Consider the following 18,261-nt stretch of genomic DNA (forward strand, 5'->3'; position numbering starts at 1 on the left):
CTGCAAACGTTCTCAGAAAGTTCGCCTTTTGTCTCTCAGTACTGCATCCATTGTCCTGCCTGGCAATGACCCGACTGCTACCCGCTTATCACCCTTTACACCCTCCATTATAGTTCTTTTGCACCCACTCATATTTGAGTCACCACCAATAAGCACTAGGGAATTTCCTTCCCCCTCCTAACTTCCAGATTATGCTGCCTCTTATCAGTGACTGTGACCCAATTCCTTGTGGTTAGCTTGTTCCCCACTTCTCCATCGCCTCCAGACTTCCTAGCTGCCACGTGTGCGTAGCTGTTCCTGTCCGAACTTGCCTGACCTACTTTCCTATTGCTGTCCATGCCACTGCAGGCCCCATCCACGTGGCTGGCGCTGGAATGTCCGCCAATGTGACTTCGCATGGCGGTGTCAGCCATCTTTGCGTCCAACAATTCACTAAGCTGCTCTTGGAGTTTGCATTTCTCTGCCCTCTCTACCTGTAGCTCTCTTTCTAGAGCATCCATACGCAACGCTATCTATGCCTTTTGAATTTCTGACCCGCACAGCCATTGCAACTGCCACGCGTTCTTCGCAAGTGTTTCGCGAACTCCATCAGTCGGGCGTTGTCTCAAGCGCTGTCATGTGCTTTGCTGTGCCGATCATAGACACTTTGGCGTCCTGTTCCTTCATGCGTTTGTGATGTTGATGCAGCGATAACTACGGTGGTTTTCGTTTTGTGTTCATGACTTCGAAACTGCGAAGAGTGCAGCGAGACCCGCACGGATACGACGGAAACAGCTACCTGCGCTCGCTTTCTCGGGAGCCACCGCTCATTTTGGCGCCGTGGATCATGAACAATGATTTAGTCACTGCTGTTGAAGCAGTCATCGGGTTTTGTCCGCAAGAGTCGGCAAATCATGGGAGCAGATTATGCAACTGTACTTTAACTGAATTTGATTGGTGTCGTATATATCAGCGTGGAGAGTGAAGGCCGTTGCGTGATAGTGGTTTGCTTTCATGCGTTTACGTAAATACTAAATTTTTTTGCAATTGTCTGATTTTAAGGTGCACCATATATGCATTAAACTGCGTGCACTCATTGGGCTCGGACTGATCCTTCTGTATTGCGTGAAAACTATGCAGGAATGATCCCATATGCATAGCGTAAATGATGCACGAAATGATGTACTGAAAATGTAATTTGCACAATTTGAGATGCCCCGCCGCGGTGGCTCAGTGGTTAGGGCGCTCGACTACTGATCCGGAGTTCCCGGGTTCGAACCCGACCGCGGCGGCTGCGTTTTTATGGAGGAAAAACGCTAAAGCGCCCGTGTGCTGTGCGATGTCAGTGCACGTTAAAGATCCCCAGGTGGTCGAAATTATTCCGGAGCCCTCCACTACGGACCTATTTGTTCCTCTCTTCTTTCACTCCCTCCTTTATCCCTTCCCTTACGGCGCGGTTCAGGTGTCCAACGATATATGAGACAGATACTGCGCCATTTCCTTTCCACCAAAAACCAATTATTATTATTCAATTTGAGATAAACTTGATCTCTGGTGCTTCGACACACATTATCTGTATTGTACGGAATGCTGTAACGTAGAACTGTAGGTTATTTTGGGAAGTATCTTTTTCTGACTGAAAGTAATGGGAAGGATATGTGTCAATAAAATAAAAAGCGCAAAAATTGTTCTCCATACATGGATCAAATGCTGCTGTAATCATTGTTGACCAGCAGTGCAACCAATTTTAACATATGCCAGAACAGCTAAGAAAGGGTGTACGAAAACGCAAGTGGTTGCGCGCAGCAAGCAGATGACGATACATCCACCCACCTCCCCTAGTGGGCCCGATTTTGGACCAGCCTGCATGCGAAGCAGATGCCAATCGAACATCCCCTGCACCCGCGTTTCAGTCGTCCGTTATCATGGAGATAACTCGTACACCAAATGCTATGAACGTAACTGGAGGAGGAATTGGCACTACCGTCTGCAATTTGTGGCCGCTGAGAGGAATACAAGTTTACAAGTTTCACCCCCCCCCCCCCATGGTTTGAGTCTAAATTTAGCACTTTTTTTGGTCAGCTAGGTGTACAAGTAGGGGGGGGGGGGGGTGCGGTCGTGCAAGCGGCAATATACGATATATATTGCCGCGTTATGACCTTTGGCTTTGGAGAGTTTTTAGGACACATTTGCAAAATCTATGCGTAATTTGCGCCCCCCCCCCCTTTAACCTTAAAGAAAAGAAGTGCGCAAATAATGCGAGTAAATAGGGCACTTCATGAACCAGGACACATTGCCTGTTTCCCAGCGCATGACCAGTAGCAGGGAGCGTGGCACTACCTTTTTTTGAATGACCAAAAACTTTTATTCACTGACAGCAACTCGTTTGTTCTTTGCCCACAGCCAGTGGTTTTCGAATAGAGCATGAATCGTCCAGCAGTCACCTCTGCCGAGACGTATACAGAATAATTGTGGTGCAAGTTGTCCCCACACCACAGCTGCCAAAGTTGGAGCGTCGAGCCTCGTAGATAAAGGAGTCCCGGCAGCTCTCATCTGACCTTCTCTTAAAAAACTTCTACCATTGGTATTGTCTTGAACTGCATATGTCACCGGCAAGCTGTAACCAATAACAGAGGACCAAGAAGAAAATTAAGCAAACTGTTAAAAAACATAGTCCTCTCTTATAACTGATATCCTCTCAGCCCCAATAATTCCCTCTTCTCATCTACCGCTTCTCTCCACTTCCTTTCTTTTAGAATCCATTTTTTGCTACTCCAGCAGACAGACCACCACAGTTCATGCATTACACCTGTGGCGACACATTGCGCACATTTCCGCGCAGATTCCACCTTGTTATCATCCGACCCAGCGTAACACGGCCACATGCGCTGGACCACATTCCCGATAAAGCACAGCGCCACCGCTGTGTCACCCGAGGCATGCGTCACCAACGGCGGCTACAAAAGCAGGCTGCTCTGCTGGTAAGAACGGCTGTTTTTCTTCAGCTTCCGACGAGCGTAGCGTCGGTATGCTCGTCCGCTGCCGTCGCTAATAAACAGTTGTTTTATGTGGGAGTTGTCCTTCAATAGAATGGCATCCCACACACCCATTCGTCCCGATTCTGCTCCCTTTCCCATCTCTCAGCATCTTCCCCATCATTTTGCACCATTCTGCCACTGCTACTTGGCAAATTGCCAGCAGTGTCGGGTCGTGTGATTGAAGCTGTTGTGGCCCTTCTGCATACTCGGTCCTAGGATAGTGATATCCTGCCTCAAATGAGCATTCTGAACCATTCAGTTATTTGTTTCCAAGTTTTATACCCTTTGGTGTTGAGGCAAAGGGTAAAAATTTGGTGGTAATTCTCATCTCAAAATCAGGTACAAACTGAGGTTCTTTAGAAAATTATGCAAAATTTGGTGGGTTTGAGTTTTCAGGAATACAAAATCTCAATGAGCACACTTATATGGGACCTGGAACGCTTTATTTGTCCAAGCTTCCAAACACTGCATGCCCACATTCTGGACACACCCAAACTACAGCAGTCTGCTGCCGATTATGGCTGTGATCCTTGCATTATTCTAGAGAAGCCTGTCTTAAGCAAAGGATTCCACAAAGCATCTCGCATTTATTTCCGTTCATATGCTTATAGCTGTGGTCCTAGGTTGGTTCCTTGCAACCAGTGTTGGGGGTAACGCATTACAAGGAACGAAGTTAACGGCAACGCATTACTTTTTTTCGGTAACTTCGTAACGTACTCGTTACCATTTCGAAACTGGAATGATAACATACTTACATTAACATCTCTCGGTAATGTGAGGCGTCACGTTACTAGTTACTATTTGTTCCAATTGTCCTCCATTCCGCCCCCTTTTTTAGAAAAAGCGCAGAGCACCTTGATGTTGCAAATGAACAAAATGTACAGGTGCTCTCGACGACCCTTGTTGCAGCTCGCATGAAGGCCAGAAAACAGCTGCCCTTGACGACGCACCCAACTAAAAAAAAATCCGAAATAGCCATAAAGCACGAAACACGTGCACGAACACGCATTCATACACTTGGCTTCACCTACCTCCCCTTCCCAAACCACTCACACACACAACTCTAAAGAATGGAAGCATGCTGAGCATTTTGGAACATCACAATTTTCAGAATTACTGAAAATTTGTTGAGAGCTCAGCGAAGTTTCTTTGTGAAGTTAGAATTGTTGATGGAGTAAATTTGTGTTTAATATCATATTCAGAAAATTGCTTCAGAGTAAGAAGCCATTATATGCAACTCTACAGGCTACTTTAGGCCACTATAACACTGCTAAGCCCCTGCACATTTGTGCAAAGTATTCTCGCTAAATCAGGATTTCGCGTAAAATCGTTTTTTGGGCTAGAAGTCTTATGTGAAATATGAGCTTTATAAAGTTGTTATCGTGAGTTCTCAAGGCGAAGACGCACTAATTAAAATTTATGGCCATAGAGTAATGGCAAAGTAACGTACGGTACTTTTTTCAGTAATGGTAACGGTGACGTCTTACCCTTTTTTTTTGTAGCTAATGTAGGGTTTTTAACACATTCCTTTTTTTTTATCGTAACGAGTAACGTATTTAGTTACTTTTTTTTCGGTAACGCCTACAACACTGTTCGAAACACGCATAAGGCATTCGGCAGTTAAACCTGTTTCTATACAGCTGTATGCCAGTGAAGTAAAACTGTTTTGGTGTCAGCTTCTCGCTCAGTTGAAGATACTTGCAGACTTCCATGCTCCTTTTACAGTCTACAGTCGTTTGCAACTACAGCATTATGCAATTTTACGCATGCCTTAGGATGCTTCTCTCAGCTAAACTGGAATTTTTCAAGCTCGAATTTTGCTCAGAAATGGCATTTAAGTCAGATATTCGCATCATCTGCGGTGACGGTGAAGCAAAGCAAGCCGCTAACTTTGCTACACCAGTGGCGCCATCTTGCCACCTCCTCTTCTTCTGCCGAATCTCCATGGCTGAGTTGCTACAAAGAAAACGAGATGACACCACCAGAGCCATCACTTGGACAGCGGCTTGTTTTGTTATCGCCATACATAACGCGAATATCCGGCTTCTAATCGAATCAGGCAAGTACCCCAAACATATGTGGCATAAATACTGCTCACCAAGCGCCATTTCTGCATGAAATTTGAGCATGAACAATTTACCGTTTTAGTTGAGAGAAGCATTCCACCGTGCATGTAAAATTGCAGAACCTGCTGTATATGCCATGCAGCCGGTTGGGTAAATATAGGGTTTGACCAATTTTCATCGAAGTTGTTTGGAATGCAAAAATTTGCGAATATCTGGTTTGCACAAAACCAAAGACCCCCCCACGAGTACAATGAAGGCTATGACAAGCATTGCATTATTTGTGTGCTGGTACCAAATTAAGCTAACTGGGAAATGTGTGGAATCAGTTCTGTGGCGCAGGTATCACCAAGACATGCGAGAACCTTCTTCAGCTGGTCAGCAATTTCTCGCCAACGTTTTCTACTGGTCTTTGAACCAGGCAGCCTTGCCATGCACTTGCTACCTTTTGTACACAAACACAGACACTAAAATGTGCCTGGACCAGTCCAGATAACACTTGGTATGCAGCACAAGTTGCAGAATACGGTGGCTGGGATTGTCTGGATGGAAATGTCGACAAACAAAAGTAGCCATTGGTTCTCTGAGCTCCCTCGGAAGCAAACTTTCAAGCTTACAACACCCACATGATGAAACACTACCGGCCGCTTCCACAAAATGGTACCCGTACTGGATGACGATGAGAAGCAATGTTGAGATAATCGCAGTGAGATACCAGCCACAACTGCTGGTCACTGTTAATTTTTTTTTTCTGCAAGTCTTGCAGTGCACAATCCTGTACACAGAGAACAGAAAACGTAATGGTACAGGATTTTCTTCACGAAGTCACATGTGATGTTTTAATAATCAAGAAATGAAAGGAATCGACGGATGCCACAGACGAACACAGTCAAGCTGGTGCATATTCCTCTTTCAGTTCAGCTGTGTGCGCTTAAAACAGTGACCCCTCACCTGATCACCATTCCGCCCTACACGGGATGCCAACTGCATGTGCCACAGGGGCTGCTCGTCATATAATAGAACGCCGTGTGCCACGATGAGATCACACATTAGAGACGTCACCTTCCACACGCTTCATTTGCTTAAGACCAGAAATGTTCACAGCACACTCGGACAAGGAAAAACAAAAGCAGAAATGACGGGCCCCTCTACACGGGAGAAACAATTGGAAAAAACCTAGAAGAGAGAGTCTGTGTCACACAGGCAGTCTGTCACACGACCGAGGGCAATGCGGTGGCACGTCAGAACCGCTGAGAGAAGGTCGGCGGACCCGATGGCTGGGTCGTGCCGCTCGCAGACGTGAACGCCAACACTGGCTGCTGGGTGGGTGGCACTCCGGAGCTGAGGCTGCTGTGGGTCTACGGTCACAAGAAAGAGAGAGAGAGAGAGAAGACGGGTGCATGCACCATGAGTAAAACTGTGGGTTCAAACGCAACAATCGCGGCAGCCCTGACAACAGCAAGCCATGGTCAATTTCTTGGGCCCTGCGTCACAGCAGCCTCTGCACAAACTAGTTGAATACATGTTCACAGTGTACACAAAGCTCTCAAACAAGGCCACCACTAGGACCAGACCTCTGAGAAACATCTGAAGCGTCCCTCACATCCTCTTGCCCTCGAGCAAGACACGAAACAGTGGGGCATGCGAGAAATGTGAGCTATCCGAAGAGAAAATATGATCAGCTTGGTAATGGCACAGAGGAGCTGCAGCATATATTTCAGCGCCACTTTTTGCCATCTGGACCGGGCACACAATCCATAGACTGCTCTGTGACAGTATGAAGGTGCCACTCCACCCTTACGAGGCACTGATATGACACGACAGAATGTCTACTAGCGCCCATTGCTGCCAGCATTCGAGGCAAAACTACTCCTCAAGAAAGAACACAGACTGATAATCCCAACCGAGAACTAACAATGCCGCTTCTTAATTCACTGTCTGCCCGAGAGTTGGCAAGAATTCATCACTGCAGACCTTGCAGTTTTAATAAATAACAGTTTTGTGTTGCTGTAACTTTTGTACAGCATTAGTGATTTTAAGAGAGTTCTCCGTTATTCTTTGCAACTTAGTGCCTTCATTGTAGCGTCTGCAATGTTAATGATTCTCCCCATTTCATGTTATCCAACACGTCACATTCTAAATTCAAATCGATTTTTCCTCAGCTAAAGAAATGGTAGCATCATTCACAACTAGAAATACAAAATCAGCACCATCAGGGCCCCTCAATTTCCTTGTGCAAGTCAGTGCTGCCAATGCCATGGTGCTAGTTTCGTCCCATTAGTCGCCATTTTTGGCTAATAAGATATTTACTGCTTCAACTGTGCCACATCTGACACTGCATGTGGCTTCATTTTGCAGAAATTAGGCAAGGTGCCACATTCAGCTGTGATATCAAGCAAAATCACCGAGCCATATGCTGCCTCCATGTAAAATTTTAGTGCGAACAGGCAAACAGCATTAAACAGGACAAGTACTAGTATTAACATACATGCTCCTGGGTGGTGCAAATTTTGGTATACAAGAGCTAAGACATGCTGGCAGCAGCAGCAATTTATACTGTGGCACCTAGCAGCTGTCACCACAAATCACTAGCAGGCCTGCTAACCCACACGCAGTGCAGACCCAGAAATTGTTACAGGACTTTTCATAATTTGCTTGGAGGTTACGCCAGAAAATGACTGCTAGTTTTGCACAGCACTCCAGACTGGATGCACAAGAAGATCACAGTATTTAAACCTGTGTATCTCCCAAGTGAATTCAGGATGACCATCTCCCATTCAGTGCACAAGCTGATTTGCATTTAAAATGCCTACCTCCTTACAACTTACAATTTGGGATGAGGCACTGAACTCTACTTGTGTAGTATAACAGGTCACACACATGCAAACAAGGACTAACTTCACATAAAGTCTGCCCTAATGGAATTCAAAGCTAAAGTCTGCCACAGTAACTGAAAGGGTCACAGGCAATGCACAGCTTTTATTGTCTATTAGGCAGTGCCCACCTTTCCTGAAACAGCCGTTTACCCAGATTCATTTGTGGGTTTTTACAGGCCTGTAACCCTTGCTGCCAAAACCAGAAACACACTCTGAACCCTCCTCAAGTACGACATTGCACCGCACATAAGCTGGCAGAACTTGCGCGGCCGCTCTTCAAGAAAAGCCACTGGCACGCTGTTGTCACGTTACACAGTCATGTTGTTGTCGACGGATGGCCATGTTGCCGCGGCAACATAGTCACGTCGCCGAGGCACCACGAGCTGCAGCAGTGCCAAGACAGTGCTGGTGCAGCCACATGTACCATTTGCTTCACCTGAGCACCGCAAAAGCAGCAGACCAACTGTCAAGGCAAGTGGCACACACTGCCAGCAGTGCACCAATGTGAGACCAGCATGCAGGCCATGAAATGAGAACAGAGCACGTGTGCTGCACCATGCAGGAGTTTGGAAGGACAGCAAGCCAAGCAAGGAGGCATCCACAACATAGCATTCGTCGTTTCACTGGCACTAAATGCACTGCACATGTTACTCCTTGGGAGCTGCCACGAGGGAATCAAGAGGAAGGCAGCTGGCCAATGCAGCACTTGCTAGTCAAGCCTCATTATCAACTGCTACGAGCTTACCTTCACAGTGCAAACCTACAATGTTGGAAGACTGCAGCTGCTTCTTTCAGAAGCTCCTGAGCTAACAATACTTACTAGCATGCACTGAGCGCTCAAAACAGCTTGTTTCTGATGTGCCATCACTCACAGCTGACATTATACAGCAGTGAGGTTCAGCCACCAAAAGCTCATCATGCAGGGTCTTCTAAAGTACTTGACTGAACAGTTTTGTGTACACTGTCACTGCATGGCAAAGACTAGCAAAAAAAGAAAAAAAATTCTCAGCATTTCAGCTGCCTCGGTAGGACCAATATTTTGCGTTCATTTTTAAGACAATTGTTTATCTCAAAAGAAAAAAAAAAAGGACACCAAAAGGCAATCGCATGACTGTCCTGCAGGTTTTCTATTGCACGCCAAAGCTTCAATTTTGATGTAGCAATCCCCATATCACTGAGAAGTTGGGAGACCATGGCAACAGCTACCATAATGCACCATTAAGGGGTACAGATACAAAGTTTTGGGGTGTATTTTTTTTTTTGCCTTGAAAGAGGCCTACAAACAACTGCAAACAGTTTTGCACTGGCTGTTTCGGTCTCGGTCAGTACCAGCGCAGAAGTGCACCTTGACCTCACGATCGACCGGCCAACCTGGTCTAGTACTACATTCATGACGACGTCGGTGTTGCCGAGTACTGGTTGTTCCTGAGAGCAACCACTGGGTTTGGTGACGTCACAACAAATGGGGCAAGTGCGTGCACCTTGACATCCCTCAAGGTGGGTGACAATGCCGAGCGGCTTACTGAACAACATTCAAAATCCTGAAACATGCAACTGGAACTTGCTATAAGGCATTTCCTTACACCCATGACACAAATCATACCATTTGTTTGCGTTCAAAATTTTGTGCCTATACCACTTTCAGACATCCAGAGGTGCAGCTCCTCATGCTGCAACAGGCAATATATATACAAAAAAAGCCAATGTATTGCTCATGAAATCTAGCAGCATGCAATACTTCATGCTTCAAGCAGACCACTCTACAGAACACGCCAGTGGTACTCATCACAGTCCGAGAAGAAGCACATGCAGAGGAGGTAGCACACATTGCACAAAATGCCACACATTCTATAATCTGCTGTATTCTTGTAACGCTAAACAACTGTGAACAACTGGCACTTCAACGACATACAGCTATCACAGTAGCAGCAGCAACGCAACTGTGTGAAAACACAAAGAGACTAACAATTCAAACTGTCCTGTAAGGTAACGAAACTTCACATTTAACTGATTTTTTCTCAGACAGCTTGGCAAATTCAGGATGGTAACTGTCAGTTCTGTGCAGGCATCCAGTTTGCCAGAATCAAATATAAGTATTTGTAGACATGATGTGCCTTAAGCCATTCATTTAGCAACCGTTGCCATAAAGGCCTTTCAATGTGGGCTGACCAGACACCCCATTTTTGCCAAACTGTTTAGGAAGCTCAATTCCATAGCTATGTCATTTTTTATTTAAAAAAAAAAGAAATCTTCTCTGGACGCATGTGCAGATAAAAAAAAATTGTCAACAGATATGCTCTGTTGCGTAATGCACTAAGATCAATGAAAGCTGTCGCCACACTGCTGGCTGTCTTTTGCCAATGCCTAAAGCCTACAGTGAAGCCTAAAACCTACCGACTCTGGGGCAACCTGGGCTACCTGAACGATTACTACGGGTGCAAAGTCATGTGCCTGGCACGTGGTCATGTGATGCCATGTCATCACATGCACGTCACATGACCAGATGTTGACCATCTATGCGTAGGCCATCAAAATTTGCTGGGGACAGCTCTTAATGACAGCTTTTACTGTAAAAAAACTTGGACAGCCTTTTGTAGACAGCCATTGTTGCAAAACCTCATTACCGTAATGTGTGTTGTTTAATATGTGGATAAGCATGGAATGACCTCCTGCTTAACCACAACATCAATACCAAGCTAAAATATGCATTCATGCATGCAACTTATTACCAGGTTGAAATATGGAAACTGGCTCTGGGCATCAGCAATGGCTCAGTAGTTAGGGCGCTTGGCTACTGATCCGGAGTTCCCGTGTGCTGTGCGATGTCAGTGCATGTTAAAGATCCCCAGGTGGTCAAAATTATTCCCAAGCCCTCCGCTACGGCACCTCTCTCTTCCTTTCTTCTTTCACTCCCTCCTTTATCCTTTCCCTTAGGGCGTGGTTCAGGTTGTATATATGAGACAGATACTGCTCCATTTCCTCTAACTAAAAACCAATTATTATTATTATTATCATCAGCAGCAGAAGTGTGAAACTAACTGCAAGCTGTGGAACTTTAAAATGCCACCACCTCAGGGTAACCAGCTTTACAAGTTTGAAATAAAAAGCCCCATGGTGATTATAACCTAAACTAACTGTGAGACTTCAATGCCACCGCACCAGTGTAAACAGACCTACAAGTTTCAACTGAAAGCCAGAAACTGTCGGCCTTGAACAAATGTAAAGAAAAAATATGCTGCCACCGTCTGGAAGACGAAGTAACGAGTGTTAGCTGTTTGGCAGCGCCATCTATTGTCCATGTGATGTATTACGACGTGGTTGAGCTGCAGAGTGCCGACATTGCGGCCATCAAGTTAAGCCTAACTATAACCAAATATTAAACTAATTAGGCGATATTGGTATCTGACATGTTTTACTCATTGAGCCCGTTATAAATATGCCAATAGTAAGATCATGATGTTAACAGTTACACAATTAAAAGCAATTAAATATAAACCTAACCATAACTAAATATTAACTTCACTAGTTAATTTTGGTGTCTAACGTGTTCTATTCATCTAGAGGATTCCAAATATCTAATTCATTTTATGATGACCTCATTAATTACTGAGATATAAGCGACTAAACATAGTCACATGACTAGTCAATTATGACGTCACAAAATTAGTGACGTCATCAATCAATCACCAATTCGATATACTAATGATGTCACCAATAGGGCTGCTATATCGATTTACTATAGGGGTCGCCATCTTGAATTTCTCAGACTTAGAAAATTTCTCGCCGAAGAGGTGGTAGCAGACCCCAAGAAATCCAGAAACGTGATGAATAAGAGCTAATGCTCTTAAAAACCGCCACCGTTCTGCTGCTTATAGGAGCTAGTCAAAGAAGTCCACCCTACTAGCAATAATGTTCACAAGTAATGCACTCGGACAGGTCCACTGGTTTTGGCACAACAGCGATATGCATGCCGCCCAGCCAATCAGTTTGGTGGCTGTGACTATACATTTGTCATACTTCAACAGCACTGCTCCCAAAACCAGCTGTCAGCAATATAAAGGGCTGTAAACAGGCATGTGCTATGTAGCAATAACAGTATCATCAACCGGAGCCTAATTAAGTTCACTGGAGGATTAAGTGCTGGCTGTGGCCCCTTATACCAGCACTTCACACAGAAATTGCACATGCTGCAGTTACCTTAATAGTTTTATTTCATATACTATAGCCAACCAATTTTTCGGACTCCAGTAACTTGGACATGCATGATATTTCAGACTTTACTGAGGAATAATCATGCACCTCATAGGAACTTTAATAAAGGGACACTAAAGGAGATTATCAAACTAAGCAAGACAGATAGATTATTCATCGGGAACACTATCGACATTTTTTTCTGCGCAGAAAGGTAGCTACGTTGCTAGAAAATTGCAAATGAAAGTTCCAAGGTGCTTCTACATTCAAACTGCCTGCAGAAAATTACCACAGTGAAGTCATTTTTATGAGCTATTTGCAATGAAGCTCTCCTACCAATCAGAGGCGTTACTACAGAAGACGGAAAATGCAGACCGCGGGTGTGAAAAAATAGGTTATGTGAGCGTGAAAGAAACTATGTGAAGTTATCAAGGGACTGCAGAAAAAATAGCTGATCGCACCCATGCACGTATACATCTCCAACGATAATGCAAGCGTGTAGGCCTTTCTGTGCATTGTGTGCTGTCGTGAAGTGTACACGTGAGCTTCGAGAGATCCTGAAAAGCATACAAGCAGCAGACACACTGTAATGTATTTCATTCAACACCATATGTGAGTGAAAAATAGCATGCACCTTGCTCATCAAACGCATAATCGCATATTCACTGACTAACTACATAGTAACATCACAGACAACCCTTGTGGTCTTCGTGGTTTCTATGTTCGCAAATTGCTTGCCGTGAGTTGTAAGCAGAAAAGAATCGAGGTATGCTCTGCACAACTGTATTGTGCCGCCTCTGTCGGCAGGGAATGCACACATAATCTTGACGACCACACATCAGCTGCCCGATTATTTTTTTTGCAGAAGAGCGGGTACCGTTAATACCAAACTACATATCGCGTGTGTATACTACTGCTTCGCTGTAGAGAATGAGCACTCAAATGTAAGGCACTAAAATCAGCCCTTGCACACCAGTGCCTCACATACTGCATGCATGATAACCCATGCAGGGGAAACATTTTTCTTTAATGAACCAAATGAGAGGTGATGGTGCTTGCATGTGGTACTTCTCCGACATTTTTCGGCATACACCAAAGCATATTCATTGCACAGAAAATATCACGCGTTCTCACACAATGCTTCATTCGTCAATAATGTGCATGCGTCCACATTTGCATGAGCGTGTGCTAAAAATAAGAAAATCTATACATTTCAGAACGCCCGAAGCCTGCACAAAGTACCCGATTCGAAGGCTGAAAACTAAAAATGAAGCCACTTTACCACGTGAATGGCCAATATTTAGAGCATTGTCTCACATATGCACAAACAAAAAATTAAAGAACGATTCGCAGATGCAAAATCAAATGAGCGTTAGCTAAGGTGTTTTCATCTATAATTTCAGCGAATTAAGATACCAACATGTACATCATGAAATGACGATTCCTTTGGTATCACCCTCACCTGTCTGCAACCACTGGTTAGCACGCCACGGCCCTCCGAAGGTCACCCCCATTATGGTTTCCAGGACCAAAGGTCGTCGGTAGGAATCCCTCACACACACCAGGCTTCAACTCGACTAACAACTTTGTGCGCCGAATCATGCCGCTTCATTGGCCACCTCTCCGAACCCTCTGTGCCAAACGAGTGGGCCACAATTTTGTCACCAATGGCGACCCCAAGTGGCACCAGTCTTGGAGCCCGCTCAGAGGTGCATATATAGCAGAACGCCAGCATAGGGGCAAAAAGGCTGCCGTGCCAGCCTGACGACTGTGCGTGTGCGGTCACGTGATGGGGGTCATATTTTGCTGACCCGAGATCTCCAACCGCCATCTTGAAATCTCGGACAGACAAGAAACGTTCGAACGCGAGTAGTAAGAGCTAACACTCTTAAAATAAATAAGAGTCAAAGGAGCGATTGAAGTGAACTAGTTGGTCCGTTGATGCAACCACATGTGCCATTCACTTCAAATGAACATTGCAGCGAGCCACAAGCAGAACAACTGCCAAGGCAGGTGGCACTCATAACCAGCAGTATCTGCCTGACTGGGTCTGCCAGAGTGAACCAGCTTGAAGCAAGGGCAAGGCTGAAAATATGAATTTAACATGATGTGTCCGTTCAAGGGACACCAAAGAGGAATATTAAGTCAGGCTAGACTGATAGGTAAGGTCACCTGATAGCAACCCAGTCAACCACGGATATCCGTGGTACGTCTGCTTAAGATCCAAAACGCCAGTGCCAGGTGAGGATGTCCGTGGAGCATCCCAACGGACGTCCATATCCGGATACACGCATTGGAGATTCGGAGTATGTCCGAGGGGCATTCGTTATCGGATGGCTGGCGGATATCCACGGACAGACATCCGACAGGTATCCGTGAATATCCCTTTAGGAATTTGAGCTTATATCACATATACATGTTTTTCCTCAGACAATAAATTTAACAGGTATTTTATTTTGCAAATGACAGCATTCAGCCGATCAAATTTCTATACCAGCAATTAGTTTAATATTGTGTTCATTCGAAAGAACCTGGATTTAATTGCATGACTTTCTGGCAGCAGTGCTAATATTTAATGCATTATTGATCTCCAGCATTCCACCGAGGTAAACGAGGCATGCAGCGATGCAGCCTTCCATCAAAGCTAAAACTCCTTCCAGGGGCCGCGGCAGAGCGATAGCGGCAATAGGCCTAAAAGTCGATCCAATCCAATCCGTCAGTCACAGTTCCGGCGCGGTCTTTGTTGTCTTTGCGTCGTTTTTCATTGCAACGGGCTTCTCTCAATCCTTATTTTTGCTACAGTGTGCGGTTTGTTTGTCATGCAGTTGCCGCTGTGCTGAAAATGTGATGTGTCACCTATACACTCGACAAAACCTTCTGTGCCTGAATCTCTCGTGAAATCAAACCGATCCCTTGCTGAGACGCCGACGCTTTGTTGCTTCGGATGAAAGAAGTGGCCTGGTGTTATCACTTGCAAGGTAAGTAACTGCACTTGAAAATTACTTTGAGGATGTTGCTGTGGGATGAGTGAAGTGCTGCAACACAATTGCACTTTGTTGCACAACTTGTATGCACTGGAGTGGATGGTACAATTACGATGTGGAAGCTGCTGCAAACGTGTTTGCCCGCTTTCGCGAGCCTACCAGGAAGCTCTGGAAGCCAGAGCGTCGTGCCTGTCTCTTGCTCTTCAACTGCAATAAGACAAGCACGGAAAGAATGTTTGTTACTGCCTTTGCGGTGTGGATTTGGCCAGCGTGTGGAGTGTATTGGTGCCTAAATGACGCCATGCCATGGAAAGCACAATTAAGTTGAGAATGATGTAAAAGTCTACCTGTACAGCTTATCGACTTGTTTCAATGCTAGGATTGTCCAGTGGACGTTTCCAAACATCTACTGCACAGAGTACTTCGCACTGTGCAGTAGCATTGTTTAGGAGAGCTTAAGTGTGCTGTCAAATTTGCGAACATCAGACCCATATTCTTCACTTATCTTCCTATCGCTGCGCACTGAGTGCAGTCAGATCATGCAGTGTGTTGGTAATGCTTTGTCAAACATGTTCATGCCCACAGGGTTCAATGCTGAGCAGGGTAGCAGTACCATATATGGCACACCTAGAGCTACATGTCCCTGGAGTGTGAGCAGACCTTTCTACCTTATTCCAGTGGAGCTGTGGATCATCAAATGTGCTGTTAGTGCTGGATGCATGCTTTATCAGTGAACCTAGCTTGTGGGCAGGGTAGTGTCAACAAAGACCATGTTTTGCTGCGTCATGGCGTCTGACGTTATGTTGACTAAGTGCAGTACAAGTTGCTCTCATATTTTATTTCCTTGGCCGTGCAGTGTGGATGTGACTGACTTATGGCCTATACAGTACCAGCACAGCAGCAGCCTGCAGGTAAGTTTGAACTTCATTGCAAGTTTCCTCCCCTCATGTAATCAGCACTTTCTTTTTCTTTGCTCTGTGCAGTGTACTTGTACAGTGATGGACAAAAATTTTCAGGATGCGAGTTGTTGGGAAAAAATATTTCTGTACTGTAATGTTAGCCAAAGCAGTTTAATCAAAAGCCTAGAATCATTAGGGGAAATGAATGCTATTTTAGTAATATGTAGGGAAACATTAGTGTGGTTATGCCTTTTCTAATGCAACCGGTTGGAAAAAAATTGCCTGCTCGTGCTTTTCCACCCTTTTTCAGACCTTTGCAACCCGAAGATAACATACCTCTGCAAGCTGCAGCTGGCACTATGGCATTGTAGACTACTAGCCACTACTAGCCCGGTTTTGTTTTGTGTGCTATATGCATTGTAAATGCTTGTGTACCTCTTCTCACGTCATTGAGTTGCATTGATATGATGCAGCAAGGCTGGATTAAAATTATGAAATTCTGAAATTATGAAAAAATTGGCTCAACTTTTCAGTAACAGTATTTTATTTGCGTTTTTGCTTCTTTTTTCAGAGCATTCCATTTGGAATACCAAGTTCAATCGTGAAAGTACTGTCTGCACACAGTAACCCTTCCTACAGCATGAAACTTCTGCTGGTATGACCAGCCTGAATAATTCTTCTTGAAGATTGAAAGCAGCTTTAATGTCATTAATAAAATTGTCTTCAAAGTGATATATTTTGCTTTGTGGCCATTTCTTTAGAGGCATGCACATCTGACATATGATGGACATACGCAGTTGCAGCCCTTGGTGACTGCAGCTAGTAATATATCTGGCAGTTCCCGTGGACTTGTATAAAAGCACACTGAATGCCCGAAATCAAATAAGAACTGCCAGATATATTACTGGCTGCAACCACCAAGCCTGCTTCATGAAAGCACAGAAGGCATGACATGCGAATTGCCTCATTAGGTTTGATTTGGTTTATGGGGGTTTAACGTCCCAAAGCGACTAAGGCAATGAGAGATGCCGGAGATCGGCGGATCTCCCACGAATATCCGTATATCCGAAAAGGGATGTACGTCATGTAGAGGTTGATTGTGAAATATGTCATTTTTATCGAAAAAAATACGCTTTGATCCGCCAGAAAATTTTCTAAAAAGCGAGGTACACATGGTGCCACCACTCGAATATTCATGCAGCAGTGACAAGTGACGTATTCATGAGCTTTCTGGAGGAACGCTATTTCGTCGCCTCAAAGGGCAATTACCATCGAAATACACGAATGCAGTGAGGCGAGCATAACCAACAGCGCGAAGAGTCTCAATTAAAACAGTGCAAAACAGACAACAGAGAGAAAAGTTAGTCGCGAATGTCAACGCTGAATCTTTCGCCTCGCATTCTATGCACTCAGACTGCGTGTAGCCATTACATGCAGCAACTTCAGAGCTGCGAGCTCTCAAAGGCACTCATGCTGTTCGCGCTTGCTGTGCAGCCGGTTAAGCAGTTTCGTTCTCATTTCAGCCATCGAATCGGCTACTTTGTACAGGCTGCAGGCGTTATGAAATTACAAAGTGTTTGCTTCCCTATCTTTAGTACTTGCTGATGCAGACGCGCGTGCATGCATGTCGTCAATGGTCTTCTATGTGTTCTGCACAGTGGAAAGGCAAACTTTTAATGTGCTTAAAAATATATGAGAAGTACCACATACATGCACCATCACCTCTCATTTGGCTCATTAATAAAAATGTTTCCCAGCGCAGGTCACCACGCACACAGTACGTGAGGCGCCAGCATGCAAGGCAGCGTTTTCTGGAAGAAAAATGTTCAACCGGCTGATGCGTGCTGGTCAAGATTATGCATGCATGCCCTGCTGACTGGGTGGGCCCCGATTCGTTTCTGCTTACAATCCACAGGAAGCAATTCACAAACACAAAAATCGCAACGACCATAGCAGAGTTACGAGTTACAAGGGCCGCCTGCGATCATACTTACTGCACAGTTAGTCAACAAATGGCATAATCAATAGCACAGTGCATCATCTGATGAGAAATGCGAGTGTAGTTTCTCGGTCAGATATGGTGTTGAATGAGATATGTTAGAGTGCGACTGCTGCTCGCATGCTTTTGAGGATCCCTCAAAGCTTACCCATTCACTTCACAACAGTACACAACGCACCGGCGTATACATGTGTGAGCGTAGCGGCAGCCCTTGATAACTTCACATAGGTTC

At 44.9% G+C, this 18,261-nt stretch overlaps 1 protein-coding gene across 4 annotated transcripts in view; it reads right to left on the minus strand.

The window, feature by feature from the left end:
- Positions 1-2,327: 2,327 nt before the first annotated feature.
- The window catches only part of Cdk8 (cyclin-dependent kinase 8), an 89,885-nt gene continuing 73,951 nt past the window's right edge, over positions 2,328-18,261 (minus strand). For 2 of the 4 annotated variants that reach the window (XM_077632936.1, XM_077632935.1), the window contains one exon: positions 2,328-2,596. In XM_077632936.1, the coding sequence (XP_077489062.1) occupies positions 2,555-2,596 (42 nt within the window). In that variant the 3' untranslated portion in view covers positions 2,328-2,554. Of the gene's footprint in view, positions 2,597-6,134; positions 6,439-18,261 lie in introns of those variants that run through there. The other 2 variants (XM_077632934.1, XM_077632932.1) reach the window with 1 other exon arrangement.

Source organism: Amblyomma americanum, chromosome 7, assembly GCF_052857255.1.
Source record: "Amblyomma americanum isolate KBUSLIRL-KWMA chromosome 7, ASM5285725v1, whole genome shotgun sequence".
NCBI lineage: Eukaryota > Metazoa > Arthropoda > Arachnida > Ixodida > Ixodidae > Amblyomma > Amblyomma americanum.